At 41.0% G+C, this 16,284-nt stretch overlaps 1 protein-coding gene across 1 annotated transcript in view; it reads left to right on the top strand.

Moving 5' to 3' along the window:
- Positions 1 to 16,284, top strand: part of erc2 (ELKS/RAB6-interacting/CAST family member 2) — an 89,074-nt gene that overhangs the window by 45,078 nt on the left and 27,712 nt on the right. Inside the window, exons 6-10 of the mRNA XM_036559066.1 lie at positions 4,659 to 4,826; positions 6,703 to 6,870; positions 11,700 to 11,837; positions 12,727 to 12,867; positions 16,056 to 16,196. Coding sequence (XP_036414959.1) covers positions 4,659 to 4,826; positions 6,703 to 6,870; positions 11,700 to 11,837; positions 12,727 to 12,867; positions 16,056 to 16,196 — 756 coding nt within the window. The remainder of the gene's footprint in view (positions 1 to 4,658; positions 4,827 to 6,702; positions 6,871 to 11,699; positions 11,838 to 12,726; positions 12,868 to 16,055; positions 16,197 to 16,284) is intronic.

Raw genomic sequence — 16,284 nt, 5'->3', positions numbered from 1 at the left:
AAAATCAGACAATGTCAGAATCAGTTTTATTTTTATACAATCGTGTGCAAAAGTTTGGGCACCCCAGGTCAAATTCAATGTCATTTTTTTATTATTATTAGTTTACAGATGCTCCACAGAAAACATACTTCTGCACATTTTAAGGCACAATCACGTATTTGTTTATTTTCTGAATTTAACGTATTGTGGGGAAATAAATAAATAAAACATAAAATGTGCCAAATGTGACAAATACATTGTATAAAGGATGTGTTAAATTATTTTGTCTTAGAAAATCAACACATTTAATTTGACATTGTAAAATTGTACATTGTAAGGTGTTCACACCTTTGCATACAACTGTCTATAAGGAAAACTAATTCTGATATTGTCTGATTTTACTGGCCAAACAATATATCGGACACTAATAATTAGCATATGACTGTATATCTGTTTCCACATTAATATAAAATGCACTGATTGAATGTAAAACATTTAGGAGAAATTTAATAATTTATGCATCCTTGAGTTTTGCTTTCCACCCCATCGGACCAACTTATTTAAAAAATAATAATAATAATTTCAGCAATTATCATATTGTCATTATTTCTCGTACTCTGTAGAGGATGTGTAATTTTTTAAAACTTTTTTTTCTTTAAAATACAAGAAAAATGTAGAATATGGAGCCGTAATTGACTGAAATAATCGATAAATAACTCTGTTGTTAATATAATCAATAGTGTCAGTTGTAGTTTAATTTGCTTAGTGTGTCAGTCGATTGATCAGTGATTTGTAGTGTATAGACCTGCTCCATTACTGAATATTCTGATTACTGAAGGCTGATTGGTTCTTTATGTAATCACTTCTGTTATCTGAGGAAGGACAGTGTGTCGCGGCTGCTCCTTCCGTGTTTACATCTCGTTTTAGACTCATCAGGGAGTTTGTTACTACATTTTTAGCGTAGCGTTCATCAATCATACATAACAGTGCTGCATAATGAATGGTGAATGGAGGGATGGAGGGAAATACATGTTTAATGAGAGCCGCTCAGTTTAATTTGTGGTTTTGCTCAAACGCTTCGTCAGGAGCCGCTTGACTCCACTGCTGCGTTTACTGTATATACATACACTGTAAAACATAATGCAGCTTTTAAGCTTAGCCAGGTTAATTCTGAGTTCAGTGTCATATCAAGTTAAGTGAAGAATTATGTTTATGTTATTTGAACATATCAAGTTTAAAAGCTGCATTTTTACAGTGTAGTAATAGATGCTGGAGGGCAAACTAAATTTTCTATAGTTTTCACATTAATATAAAATGCACCGATTGAATGAAAGAGAAATTAGATTATTTATACGTCATTGAGTTTTGCTTTCCACGCCGTCAGACCATATTCAGCCATAAAAATAATTTTAGTCACATTGTCATCAATTCTTGTACTCTGTAGAGGATGTATATATATATATAAATCCTCTACAGAGTACAAGAATTGATGACAATGTGACTAAAATTATCAGAATATATTAGAATGTATGTATAATATATATATATATATATATATATATATAGACATATATAAATATATATATAGAATATGTCTATATATATGTATATATATAGACAGCAGCTGTATGTATATCTCGATGCTGTTGGAACAAAACCTCGCATCTCCAAAATGATAACTTTACAGCAGAAGGAAAAACCTACTTTACTATTAATGTAATCCAATGGAACCAGACTTTTTTCCAAGTCATTTTGGGTCGTTTCTTTTGCTCTGTTCATCATGAAATTCACACACAATGTAAAGGGCAACAGGTATTTTCAAATTATGTAAAAAAAACTGAAAAACGGACAAAAATGGAGATTTTTTCTGAGAACAGCGATATATATCATAAACATGAAAGTATACTTTATTACATTATATCAGTTACCTCAGATAATGTCTGTTTAAAGGTGATGTGAGTTTTTCCATCTGAGCCAAACTGACATTTTTTGACATGACGCTGTTTTGTCCTCCCATCAAAAAACGGTCTTATTTTTTTGTGCCATACAACACGGAGAAGTACAACCCCATCATACTGAGGTTGTGATGCAGATGAATGTGATAGTGTGGAATATTTCAGACTAAACTGACCACTGCGCTCCCCGTTTTTAAGGTCAGAGCTACTAACGTCAGTTTTTCAGCAGTAAAATTCTAAAATTCTTTCAGCAGTAAAACACAAAATCTCTGCAAACATTACACAGTAACAATCTTCAAATCCATTTAAGTGTCGTCTGTTGGTTAATATGTGAAGGAGTGCTGATTTTTGGGTGAACCCTGCATTATACCACCAAACATTCAGAGTTCAGGGGCCGGATTTACGAACGTGTCTTAAGAAGGAAAATCTTCTTAAATGTGTGTTTTGTCTGAACTTCATTCTTAAGAAAAACGTTGTGAGAAATTGTTGTTCTTCAAATAACTTCTTAAGAATTCTCTTATTTTCTTTTCTTAACTATTTTCTAAAGAATTTCTTGATAATATGTTCTTAAATGTTTTGTTAACCTTACAACATCCTCACACTTGTCTTAGGCTGTAAGTTGACAAGGTGAGCATCTAGATTCCTCACAGACGCTGCCGCTGCTGCTCCTCATCCTCGTCCGTCACCCCACAGATATATTTTTCAGTCAGGATTTTTTTCCTGTTGGCTGTTTTGCTCCATCACATCTAGTTCTTGTTTGCTAAAATTGTTTAACCCTTGTGTGGTGTTCAGGTCTGTGGGACTCATTTTTAGTGTTTACCAAAAGAAAAAATGATGATTTATTATTATTATTATTTCAACCTCAGATTCTTGTCCTTTGCTCATTTTCTGTGAAGAACATATAAAATAACCCATTTTCAGTGTCTTCACTCTGTTCACCCCCCACACATTTATATTACACAGGTGGTGTTGGGCTGAACCTTCAGGGAGTAAAAGTGTGGAGGTGCTGTGTCCTTCACTCTGTTCTCCTCCTACATGGCCTGCTGTTAGTGTGTGTGTGTGTGTGTGTGTGTGTGTGTGTGTGTGTGTGTGAGGGTGGACAATATGGACAGGCTGCTGACTGGCTACAGCTGCTAAAGGAGAACCCTACACTGGACACTTGTGATATTTAAACATCTGGTATTTCTACATAAATTGTTATGACTGTATTGATTTAATAAACAATAATGTGGTGGGTCCAGCAGACCACTGAGTAACAAACACATCAACACCACACAAGGGTTTGATGTTTTTCTCTGAGTGGATTAAACTAAACAAAAATAACAGTTAATACAGATTCACAGTGTAGCTCACATTGTTTACGGTCCGTGGTAAAATGCCTACATAAGAACACAATAAAGATTTTCGTAAGAAAATCATAAGAAAATAATTAAGATTATCTTAAGAGAATACTGAAGAACTTTTTTTGAGATTTTTTTGCATTTAAGAACATTCTTATGAACTTCTGAGTGTTTGTCTAAAGAACTTTTGCAAGTTTTTTTTTAAGACTCTTTAGTGAATCTGGCCCCAGAGCGTCCTCCTGACACTTTGTCCTACCTTAAATAAGGAATCATCACTGCCACCAGCGGCAACAGCGACATTCCGAAAGTTCCCTCAAGGTGAAATTTCCCAACTGCTCCTGCTGGCCGCTGCAGGGGTATAAACTGGATGTTGATGTTTTTTTAGAAAGTCAGGTGCTGTACACTGCAGGCTTACCTGCTCATCTACAACAACACCAGACAAAGAAAATACATGGGAGACGGCAGTTTGTGTTCAAAACTCTCTTTAATATAAACAGTGGCTAACAGTGTCGCTCCCACACCAGCAGGAACGGCAGTTATTACAGTAACGCTGGCACCACACTGTTTACACCGGTCCTGCTACAAGGCACAGAGCAGCACTGTTTAACAGCAACACCAACTGTTTAGCTGTCTGTCTACACTACATGGCTCATCCAATGTTTCTTTCAAAAACAAGAGTATTAAAAAAGGAGTTTGTCCCCTTTTGCTGCAGTAACAGAAAGACTTTACACTAGATGTTGAACATTGCTGTGAGGATTTGATTGAGCATTAGTGAGGTCAGGTTGGATAGTCAGTTCTGGATCACTACAACTCATCCCAAAGGTATTGGATGGAGCTCCATCTCTCCAGAGAACCAGTTTCACTGCTCCACAGCCCAATGCTGGGGCGTTTTATACCCCTCTAGTCCACACTTGGCGTTGGGCATGGTGACCATGTGTGGCTGATCCAGAGCGTCTTGTTCTATTGTCAGTGCTTTTCTCTGGAGATTCTACAAGCTGTGTGTCTGTGAACTGCTGTGTCAGCATTGAGTCACCTTAATGCAGCTGAATTCACTTATAAGAAGAGGTGTCCACAAACTTTTGGACACATAGTGTATAGGACATTATCTATTAATCAGTGTAACAGAAAACATGGTGGCAGTTTTTTTATTGTACTCCTCGAAGTCTGGTATTATAAGTTTGTCTCTCTCTCTCTCTCTCTCTCTCTCTCTCTCTCTCTCTCTCTCTCTCTCTCTCTTTCTCTCTCTTCTCCTCCTTCTCTGTTCTCTTTCACTCTCTCCCTGTCTGTTTCTCTGTCCTCTCTCTCTCTCTTCCTCTCTCTGTTCCCTCTCCCTCTCCCTCTCTGTTCTCTCTCTCTTCCTCTCTGTTCTCTCTCTCTCTCTCAGATTGACCAGCTAAAGCAGGAGTTGTCTAAGAAGGAGTCGGAGTTGTTGGCTCTGCAGACGAAGCTGGAAACTCTGAACAATCAGAACTCCGACTGCAAGCAGCATATAGAAGTGCTGAAAGAGTCTCTGACGGCCAAAGAGCAGCGCGCAGCCATCCTGCAGACCGAGGTCTCGCACACAAACACACACACACACACACACACACACACAAACACACACACACACACACACACACACACACACACATGCGCGCGCACACACTTTCTTCTATATAGCGCCAGTCAAACGTTTAGATGCATCTACATGAAGTGCCCATCCTCTCAGCAGTCTGAGGCTTCACACTGTGAAACTACCTTGCAATTTCAGTTGCTTGAAACCTACATGAAACTAAATTGTACTTGAGTTTCATAATGCACAGCATCCTGGAAGGCTGAGCCTTGAAACTCAGCCACAAGAGCTGCAAACTCCATAAAACAGCCAATCAAAACGCTGATAGCGCATGATCACAAAAGCAAGCGATGGATTGTACAGAATCAATAGACAAGAAAATGAAACTGAAGATGATCTAACAGATGAAAATAAGATTTTGATTGGCTTTATAAAAGGTTGAAAGTTTCAAACAAGAGTTTCTGAAAGCTAACGTTTCTGTAACCGGCTGGTTTAACCAGCCAGCTAACGTGTCTCAGCTAATATGTCTCAGTGTGTGCTAATGTACTAGTATAGGATGAAAAATATAAACGAAAAACAGACTTACTTTGCTCTGCTTTAAGCTTTAGCTTAGTTATAGCCGCTTTTCTCGCATCTCTGGCAGGAAACTTTTCTGCAAAAGTTGAACATTTTCTTGTAAAATGTCTCTCAATGTCTGACTGTTTACGAGGCTGAAGACGCTTCTCATTTGCAAGCTTCTTGTTCTAATTTTCCCGTTCCACCTTAAATGGTGCCACAGTTACATTCTGCCACCTCAGGCACAATTTAAGTTGGAAAATTTTAACAAGAAGCTGGCGAATGAGAAGCGACTTCAGCTTCGTGACTTTTTAGTGTTTGTCAGTTTCTCGTTGCAGATTAAACGTACCAGGAAACCAGCTGGAGTGATTATAAATTCGTCTCTAAATTATCGATCTTTCGTCTTAAATCTCTTTCTTTGCCTTTTGGTTAGCTACTAGCTAGATTGTTGTGTGTTGCTATGGTGACCAGCAGTCTGTGCTGATCTTCAGGGTTAAAGGGTGAATTAGCAGTTCTACATTAACTCCAGAGTTTAAGAACATTTATTGTTGAACTGTGTTGAACGATCAGCAGAGCTTTATTTTACTGTAAAGGAGGATTATTTTATTATTACCTACAAATCTGATTCAGCTGTGGAGCCACAACAGGGCAGTAAAAGAGTCGCATGTTGCTGACCCCTGTACTACATCCTGTTGTTATCATGATATACATAAATTTCTTTACCTAATACCTAATTTTATGCACAGCTCAGATGTATTTGGGCTCAAAGTGATGATAAATATTACAGAAGAGGAGATTCATTGCACTCCTCAATGGACTTGCAGTGCTTCTAGGAAAGGATGAGCGAGGCATTAAGGTTCAACCACAGTGCTTGTTTAGACATTCATTTTTAAAGGTTAATATACACAAAACAGATTTAAAAGTCAAATATGTAGTAAAAACACAAAGAAAGAGAAATTAATGCCATATTAACTATAAAAAAATGCTGTAAACATGTAAATAACACCATGCTGATGACTGCATGCAGATGGTTTTAAAGAAATGCAAGCTGCTAAATTGGCTAACTAATGGAGTAATCAAATATGTTGCACGCAACTTTGTCATTGAATTGCCTTGTGTAACTGTCAAGTTGCATGAAAGCTAAATTGCATGCAACTCACAACATGCGTTAAGTAAAGCCAGCGTTAGCCGTTTTGTTGGTTTCACTGTATCAGCCGGCCTTTAATGAGCACAGGGATCTGACTGTACATCAGTAAAAGGCTTTTGAAGAGCTGGGCAGCGAGTGTGTCCAGACTGACCCTGGACCTGCTGTGTCCCATAGGTGGACGCTCTTCGGCTGCGTCTGGAGGAGAAGGAGTCCTTCCTCAATAAGAAGAGCAAACAGCTACAGGACCTTACAGAGGAGAAAGGAACGCTGGCTGGGGAGATCCGCGACATGAAGGACATGCTGGAGGTCAAAGAGCGCAAGATCAACGTCCTGCAGAAGAAAGTAGGTCATGTAAGACATTAAGGTCAAAGGTTAAATGGGTATAATCAACAAAAGACAGTGATCTTTATTTGTGTAGACATTAGATGTACATTAAATACAACACAGAGTGCTTCACACCCAAAAACAATACACCACAAATTTTTGGGTGCAGTTATTGTGGCATTTATTATGGTTGGGTGCAGTTTTTTTTGTGTATATTGTTTTGGGTGCAGTGTTGTTTTCAGGTACAGTGTTGTTTTGGTGTATATTGTTTTTTTGGGTGCAGTGTTGTTTTGGTGTATATTGTTTTTGGGTGCAGTGTTGTTTTGGTGTATATTGTTTTTTGGGTGCAGTGTTGTTTTTTGGGTGCAGTGTTTTGGTATATATTGTTTTTTTTTGTGCAGTGTTTTTAGGTGCAGTGTTGTTTTGGTGTATATTGTTTTTTGGGTGCAGTGTTGTTTTGGTGTACATTGTTTTTTTGGGTGCAGTGTTGTTTTGCAGCATATGTTTTTTTGGGTGCAGTGTTGTTTTGGTGCTTATGTTTTTTTGGGTACAGTGTTGTTTTGGTGTATATGGTTTTTGGGTGCAGTGTTGTTTTTGGGTGCAGTGTAGTTTTGGTGTATGTTGTTTTTTTTGGGTGCAGTGTTCTGATAGATATTGTTTTTTTTTGGGTGCAGTGTTGTTTTTGGGTGCAGTGTAGTTTTGGTGTATGTTGTTTTTTTAGGGTGCAGTGTTCTGATAGATATTGTTTTTTTTTGGGTGCAGTGTTGTTTTTTGGTGCAGTGTTGTTTTTTTGGTGCAGTGTTGTTTTGGTGTATATTGTTTTTTTTTGGTGCAGTGTTGTTTTTGGGTGCAGTGTTGTGTTTTGGTGCAGTGTTGTTTTGGCATATACTGTTTTTTGGGTGCAGTGTTGTGTTTTGGTGCAGTGTTGTTTTGGCGTATACTGTTTTTTGGGTGCAGTGTTGTTTTGGTGTATATTGTTTTTTGGGTGCAGTGTTGTTTTTTGGGTGCAGTGTTGTGTTTTTGTGCAGTGTTGTGTTTTGGTGTATATTGTTTTTTGGGTGCGGTATTGGCTTTGATATTCTGTGTGGGTGTGTGTTGTGGGCTGAGGCTTTTAATGTATTTCTGCTTCAGTAGCTGCTGCCAGTGCTATAAATACATGAGTAGTGTCACTCTCAATACCCCTCTCCTTCCTTCCATCTCTCTCTCTTCTCTCTCACTAATTCTTCCTGCTTCACCCCTCCTTCTTTCTCATCTCACTCCCTCTCCGTTCCTACTCTCTTACTTCCTGTTACTCAGTTTCTGTCTCTCTCCCTTTTATCCTCTCATCTCAGTCGTTTTACATCTTTTTTTATCTCTTACTGCCCTTCTATATCCTCTCTCTCTCGCTCAAGGCCTGGATAGGCAGCACTGTGAGACCCGACCTGACCAGGCCTCTCTGGTTCTGCTAAATCTGAAACTTGAACCTGTCCCGACCCTGCGTGCACTAACAGAGAGGGGTTGTCACAGTCATGGTTTTACAGAGATTTCCTGAGTTACTAAGCGCTTCAGCTGAGCTACAGAAAATGAAATGAGATAAACTGGTATTTTACTGTAATACACTAACAGTATTTATTTTCAGTATATTTCGGTGGAATTGCTGGTCGTACCTGACAGAGAGCAGCATGCACCCTCTTTAGCCCCACTGAGCTAAAGGTCCTCTCACTACTGCAGTAATACTGTGCAAAATCTGCATTTTGTGAGTTTAGATCATGGTGGTAGTATGGGGAGAGACTGAGGGAGGGGGAGAACTCTGAGAACTTGGGCTGGAGTTCTGGGCAGCGTCTGCCTGAAGCTAGAAGGCCAGACCCCCTCATAGCTGTAGTAGGACTGATGTAGGACTGAGGAACAGGGAGGAGATGGGGTGGTGGTGGGGATTGTGAACAGTTTGTTATGGGAACAGTGGATTTATAGGGTGTTAAATTGGAAGAAGGAGGAGTTTCAGCCACGTTTCTCCCCCCAAACTTCAGTTATAACATTACCACATTAAATGTACCACATTACAAAATCGCTCAGTAGAAAACAAACCCAAGTTGTGAAAATTGTCCCGAAACTCAATGTTTTGTCATGTAGCAGACCTCCATCTCTCTTTTCACTCCCTCCTTCCTCTGTTCTCTTCTTCTATCTCTTCCTTTACCACCCTTCTTATCTCTCTCTACACCTCTGTATTATAACACACCTCACTGGGTCCATAAACCTTTTCTGATGTTGTTCACTGGCTGTGAAAAGCGCACACACACACACACACACACACACACACACACACATATGCTCTCTCTGTCTCTGGCCTCTGTAGTGTCAACCCCCCACTTGACCTTTGACCTCTGAGCTCTGTGTGATAAAGTGCAGGTCAATAACATTCTTCCGCTCCAGCTGTGGCTGATATTACGCTGGCGTCCGGAGTAACAGCGAACAGCTCTATCTCTTATTTATTCAGTGTTATTCATGATCATGGTTTATTCATAAACAGGCCGTGGAAGGTGATGGTGCTGTTTGTAAAAGTTTTATCACAGAGAATCAGTCTGGACAGTCCAGGAAAGCTGAGAGTTATGCATTTAACCGGGGTTACACTGCACAAGTTTTACCCGATTTTAGCCCTGATTCTTAGTCTGGCCGTGTCTGAGCTGGTCGGCTCTAGTCTGCAGATTTTTGGGTCAGTCTGAGTCGACAGTTGGCGAGAGAATCGAGTCGTGTTTGAGGGACGCAGACTCAGATTTTTGGCCTCCTAATCGCGTTTCAGACCAATCGAAGTTTATCAAACATGTTTGATTCGAAATCTAGTGTAAACTGGTCAACGACTCAATCTGAACAGATTCCTGCAACAGCCAATGAAAACCGAGAGCGCATGTAAACAAACAAAAATGGCGAAAAGTCTCTCGCGTGTGGAGCGAAGCTTTTTAATGAGCTGAGTTTAAGGCACAATTGAGTTTATGTACATTTAAAACTCTAAAAATACCAAACTGATCACATTTTTTTTAATCCATGATCCACTTAAACATGTTTACCTGCTGCTTCTTTACTGTTTCAGCGCAAACGGCAGAGAAAACAGCAGCAGCCAAAACATGTTTGTTTATTTGCGTCTCCTAGTATCGGAAGAACGCGAGAGTTTGCGCGAGTTCAGTGAGTTCCGTTCGGTTCAGCAACAGCTGAAAAGTTGTGTAGTGTGTGACCCCTAATCGTTTAGTGTGTGATCCCTAACATTTCAGTCGCCCAAAAAAATCTGCAAAACCAGTCGGACAGTGTGAGACGCCCAGTCTTTTATAATCTGTTCAGACTTTAAAAGTCGTGTAGTGAACCCAAGGCTTAAAGCAGTGCAGGATCCCTGATCAGTATTTATGAATGACATCACACCCTTGAGGATATCACTGTAAGATCCTACATCAGCTCTGCTGTATATAAATATGTGTTATGATCCACAGCCTCATTATTCATCCTTGTCTGGTGGACGAAGGGCCCATATCTGTTAGTTGCATATAACATCACATTTTGAACGTTCATAGTGCTCTGCTATGAGGATCCGCCTGCCGTTTTCAAACATAATATATATAATATATAATATAACAAAATATACTATAATTTTTTTTTGCCTAATACAGTTTGACCAGGTTATATTTTGGTTTTTCCATCTGATGGAACATGACCAAATCGTAAGGCAAATTATTCAGTAACTGCATGAAATAAATGTAAATTTTTATTTTATTTATTTATTTATTTTAAAAGCTCCCCTCAAATTAACAGAACATGTGTTTTATGATCACACATATTGCTATATGCTTACAATTTGCTACTGAAAGCCAAAAATCTTAGACGCTCTTTGTATTTTTTTATAAAAATAATGTTTACAGAGCAGATCACTGAAGAGATGCCATCTGTTTATAGTTTATAGCCCAGATTTGTGGAAAAATGGGTCGACTTTCAGTAGAAAAAAAAAGTTGCAAGTTCAGCTTCTTTTATTATAAGGGTTTAAATTACATCACCCATCTATTTGACTGGAAAGAAGACAGTTACAGCCTCATACGACCCCCACCTTTAGAATGTAGCTTATGAAATATGAAAGTTATGAAGAACATGACGAAGTGCGTTTTGGAACCACCGGTGGTCTCAAGGAGTTGAAAAGGTTAAAACATTATGTGAGTCATTTGTGATTTAGACTCAAGTCACACTTGAGCTTAATGTTGACTGACTCATGACTTGGACTTAACTGACTTGTGACAGACTTAAGAATGAGTGGAATTTCAGCCTGAGAACAAAACTTTTTAAATTAAGACCACCAGCCTTAATGAGATAAATAAAACTTTCACGGCCACGTCGTACGGCTTCAAATAACAAGGCTTTCATTACAGAAAAAGCTTTCAGTCTGATGGACAGAAATGCGGTGTTTAAAGGAAAGAGGCAAAACAACTTGGTTGGCAAGCGTGTAGTTTGGTTAGCAAGTATGCTAGCTGGCACAAAACTAATCTAGCTGAAGTTTTAGTAAATTGCAGAACTTTCAGCTGGATTAGCTATTATGCTAGTTAGCTAGCTTGCTATACAAACTATAGGCTAACCAACCGTTTAGAATAGTTCTGCCTCTTTCCTTTAAACACCATATTTACTGTGTGTAGCACTTCAGTTCTGTCCTGCAGACTGAAGGGTTTTAATAATGAAAGGCTTGCTATTTGAGTCTGTGTCGAATTGCCTGCAGCCACAATCAATACAAGCTAAAATTCTTTACTAAACACTCAAGATCTGGCTTGTGAACATCTCTGGTGTAAAATTGAACTAGACCAAAAGAAGCAGAATAAATCTCTCTTCCTCTCTTTGTCTTTCAGATTGAGAACCTGCAGGAACAGCTGCGGGACAAGGATAAACAGCTGGGGAACCTGAAGGACCGCGTGAAGTCTCTGCAGACGGACTCTACCAACACAGACACAGCTTTAGCCACACTGGAGGAGGCCTTGTCCGAGAAGGTGAATCACTTTAAATGGAATTACTCACCAAACAGCAGTATGAATTACTCAGTTAACCCCAGTAGGGATCACATTATAGACGGCAGTATGAATTACTGTGCATGTGTCAAAAAATAAAATAGAAAATCAAATAACTGGAAAAGCAGAAACTAGATGAAAGTGAAAGAAGCGCATAAAGAAATGTTCAAAAGCTTGCTGTGACAGCTCAGCAGTGCTTTTGGCTGTGAGGGATTTTCTTTGAGAGAAATGAATAACGTTTCCCACTTGCCTGCTGAGATATGCATATGAACATAAAAAACCTCTTTACAGCTCTCCGTGCTTTATGCTGCGAGGAAATGATCTGCAAAACTGCAGCCTTTCATAAAAGTGGGAAAAAAACATAGCCTCCTACTCTTTTATATCCAGAACTGTTAAACTGTATGAAGGCATAAGAGGATGATGATGGAATATATTAATCTTAAAAATAAGAAATTAAATCACTTGCGATGCATCATCTCAAGAAGAATGACAACAATGAACAGTTTTGAGAAAAACCCCACAGTTAACCATGAGAAAAGTTCTTTTGGACAAGCTTTTTGAAGTTGGACAAGCTTTTTTGCAGAAGCTCTGTGCGGCTTCTTTTTTGAGTGTTTTTAGCATTATTTGCCTTATTTGAGGCATACCTGTATAACGATTATGACAGTATAGAGATATACTGCCCACTACCATAATTATACTTGAGTGGAAGTAGAAGTATTATCATCTGAAAATACTCAGAGAAGCACAAATCCTAATTTTACTTGAGTACATGGAACTGAACACATGTAACTAGTTACTACCCACCTGTATAATTTAATGTGAGTGTGAATATTAAATGTAATTGTGAGAATTTTGTCTGTTCGTGCTTTAGGAGCGTATTATCGAGCGTCTGAAGGAGCAGAGAGAGAGAGAGGACAGAGAGAGGATGGAGGAACTGGAGTCCTATAAGAAAGAGAATAAAGACCTGAAGGAGAAGGTCAGCACGCTGCAGGTGGAGCTTACAGAGAAAGAGGTAAGACTGAGTGTGTTAGTTTGCATCCATATTAAAAGTTTGGGGACACTTTTTAATTTTCTCAGCGTTACTTTTCAGTTCAGTAAGAATAAATATTTTTGGGTATATTTAAAAATATGTATGGATATATTTAACTTCAACACTCAGTGTAACATACGGGGAGTTGAAGCAGTATGAATGTACTGAGTAGCTTTTTAGGGGCAATCCAACATCTGTAGTTCTCAAAGCAAGCAGATGATAGGAGTGGATAGGGCCACAGCCAGTGGGGCAGGATTGGATGGGACTATAGACAGCGGGACAGAGTTGGATAAGACTGCAGGCAGTGGGGCAAGATTGGGTGGGACTGCAGGCAGCGGGGCAGGAATGAATGGGACTGCAGGCAGCTGGGTAGGAATAGATGGGACTGCAGGCAGCGGGACAGGAATGGATGGGACTGCAGGCAGCAGGACAGGAATGGATGGAACTGCAGGCAGCAAGGCAGGAATGGATGGGACAGCAGGCAGTGGGGCAGAATTGGATGGGACAACAGGCAGAGGGGCATGAATAGATGGGACCACGGGTAGTGGGGTAGGATTGATTGGGACGATAGGCAGTGGGGCAAGATTGGGTGGGACCACAGGCAGTGGGGCAGGAATGGATGGGACTGCAGGCAGCGGGGCAGGAATGGATGGGACTGCAGGCAGCAGGGTAGGAACGGATGGGACTGCAGGCAGCGGGGTAGGAATGGATGGGACTGCAGGCAGCGGGGTAGGAATGGATGGACAGCAGGCAGCGGGGTAGGAATGGATGGGACTGCAGGCAGCGGGGCAGGAATGGATGGGACTGCAGGCAGCAGGGTAGGAATGGATGGGACTGCAGGCAGCAGGACAGGAATGGATGGGACTACAGGCAGCGGGGTAGGAATGGATGAGACTGCAGGCAGCGGGACAGGAATGGATGGGACTGCAGGCAGCAAGGCAGGAATGGATGGGACAGCAGGCAGTGGGGCAGAATTGTATGGGACAACAGGCAGAGGGGCAGGGTTGGATGGGAACACAGGCAGTGGGGCATGAATAGATGGGACCACAGGTAGTGGGGCAGGATTGATTGGGACAATAGGCAGAGGGGCAGGGCTGGATGGGACCACAGGCAGTGGGTCAGGGTTGGACAGGACGACAGGCAGTGAAGCAGAGTTGGATGGGACCACTGGCAGTGAGGCATGAATAGATGGGACTACAGGTAGTGGGGCAGGAATGGATGGGACTGTAGGCAGTGGGGCAGGATTGGATGGGAAAGCAGGTAGTGGGTCAGGAATGGATGAGGACAGGGCTGCATGCAACTGGGCAGGAACTGATGAGACCACAGACAACTAAATAAGACCCTGGTCAGGGCAAGGGTCAGGAATGGAGCCCTCGTCAGGGCCAGGGCAGATGGTATGAAATCTCTGGAAGCTTGAATGACTGGAAGAGCAGCTCCAGGAGCTGGCACAGAGAGGAAAAAGCCTGTGAGACTGGCCCTGGGGCCATCTATGGATCTGGCACTAGAGTAGCTCATGGAGCTGGCACTGAAGCAGCTCAGAGAGCCAGCACTGGAGGAGAAGCTTGGTAAGCCAGCACTGGAATAACTTGAGAAGCCAGCACTGGAAAGCGCTGAGCAAAGGGTCAGGCACCTGCTTGTTGGTGCACTCTGGAGCACTTTTTAGGTTAGGTTTTAGGACCCGACACCTGCTTGGCAGTGCTGTGGGACAAGACAGTGCTCGCTGGTGCTCTCTGAGGCGCTGGGCGGCGCTAAAAGCATCAATGCCTGCTTGACAGTGGCTTTATCTGTAGCAGGCGGGGCTGCGAAGACATCCATGCCCACTGTGTCACCATCTGTCCTCTCAGCAGTACAGGGGCTGGAGCCTGAATATACGCCCCCCACCAACTCAATTTCATTGGGTAGTTCCATTCATTCATGAGCAGGGGACCAAAGATGAAGTGGAAGAAGTGCCGGAACTCGGCCAGTGGCGAGACAGGAGGCAACAAATGTTGCCCAGGCCTGAAAAGAACACATCTTGCTTAGTGTGAAGAGCAGGTTTTGCCTCAATAATTATTTGATAGTTTTCTTTTCCCGAACAATTGCTTAAAGCACAAAGACTTGTCTTTAATGGGGAAAGATATTGCAGACCAATAAACAAAACGTTTTGAAAATCCAAGTGTCCCCAAAATTTTACAGACTGTGTATGTATGTGGGTGTATGTGTGTGTTCATATTAGCGTGTGTGTTTTTCTGTTTGTGGCGCTGTGTGTGCATATGCATTTATGAATGTCCTTGTCTATGTCTAATATTATGTGTGCATATGTGTACATGTTTGTCCTTTTGTGTAACTATGTGTCCTCATGTCTAACTGTGTATGTCTTTATGTATAACTGTTTGTTTGTATTTGTTCTTTTGTGTAACTGTCTGAATATGCATATCCTTTTGTGTATGTCTTTTTTGTGTAACTGTGTGTATGCGTGTCCTTTTGTGTAACTCTGTACATACATGTCTTCTTGTGTAACTGTTTGTCTTTTTTGTGTAACTGTGAATGTGCGTGTCCTTGTGTGTAACTGTGTATATGTTCTGTGTAACTGTGATGTGGGCCTTTGAGTACGTGATTGTCCTGTTGTGTAACTGTGAATGTGCGTGTCCTTTTGAGTAACTGTGTATATGTGTCCTGTTGTGTAACTGTGAATGTGCGTGTCCTTTTGAGTAACTGTGTATATGCGTTTCCTTTTGTGTAAATGTGTGTATATGTGTCTTTTTGTGTAACTATATATGCGTGTCCTTTTGTGTAGCTGTGAATGTGCGTGTCCTTTTGTGTAGCCGTATATGCATGATGTTTTGTGTAACTGTTTATGTGTGTCTGTTTGTGTGACTGTGTATTTGTGTCGTTTTGTGTAATTGTATACATGTGGTGTTTTGCGTAACTGTGTGTTTCTGTGTCCTCACATGTCCGTGTCTGTGTCAGGTTGTGTGTCCATGTGTGTGTCAGTCTGTGTTTGTATCGGTATCTGTTGGATGAATACATGTGCTGTGCTCTGCATAGTTTTGCTTGTGTCTTTCTTCTAGTGTCCTATCTGTCAACTTCCATTCTGTCTTTCAGTCGTTTCTCTTTCTGTCTGTCTCTTTCCCTTTCTCTCTTCCTCTGTCTCTCTGTCTCTCTCTGTCCCTTTCTCTCTCTGTCTCTAGTCCAGTCTAATAGATCTGAAAGAGCATGCCTCTTCCCTGGCCTCATCTGGCCTCAAGAAAGACTCCAAGCTCAAATCTCTGGAGATTGCCATTGAGCAGAAGAAAGAGGAGTGCAGTAAGCTGGAGACGCAGCTGCAGAAGGTATGACCTAAAGATTTTGATGACCTTCGTAAACGTAAAGGTTTCAGAATGTACAGTTCACTTCCCGGTCCTTACAGTTTCAAACACA

The sequence above is a fragment of the Colossoma macropomum genome, unplaced genomic scaffold (assembly GCF_904425465.1).
Source record: "Colossoma macropomum unplaced genomic scaffold, Colossoma_macropomum, whole genome shotgun sequence".
NCBI classification, from domain to species: Eukaryota; Metazoa; Chordata; class Actinopteri; order Characiformes; family Serrasalmidae; genus Colossoma; species Colossoma macropomum.
Note: the sequence above shows the minus strand (reverse complement) of the source record. Positions and strands in the feature narration are given on the sequence as shown.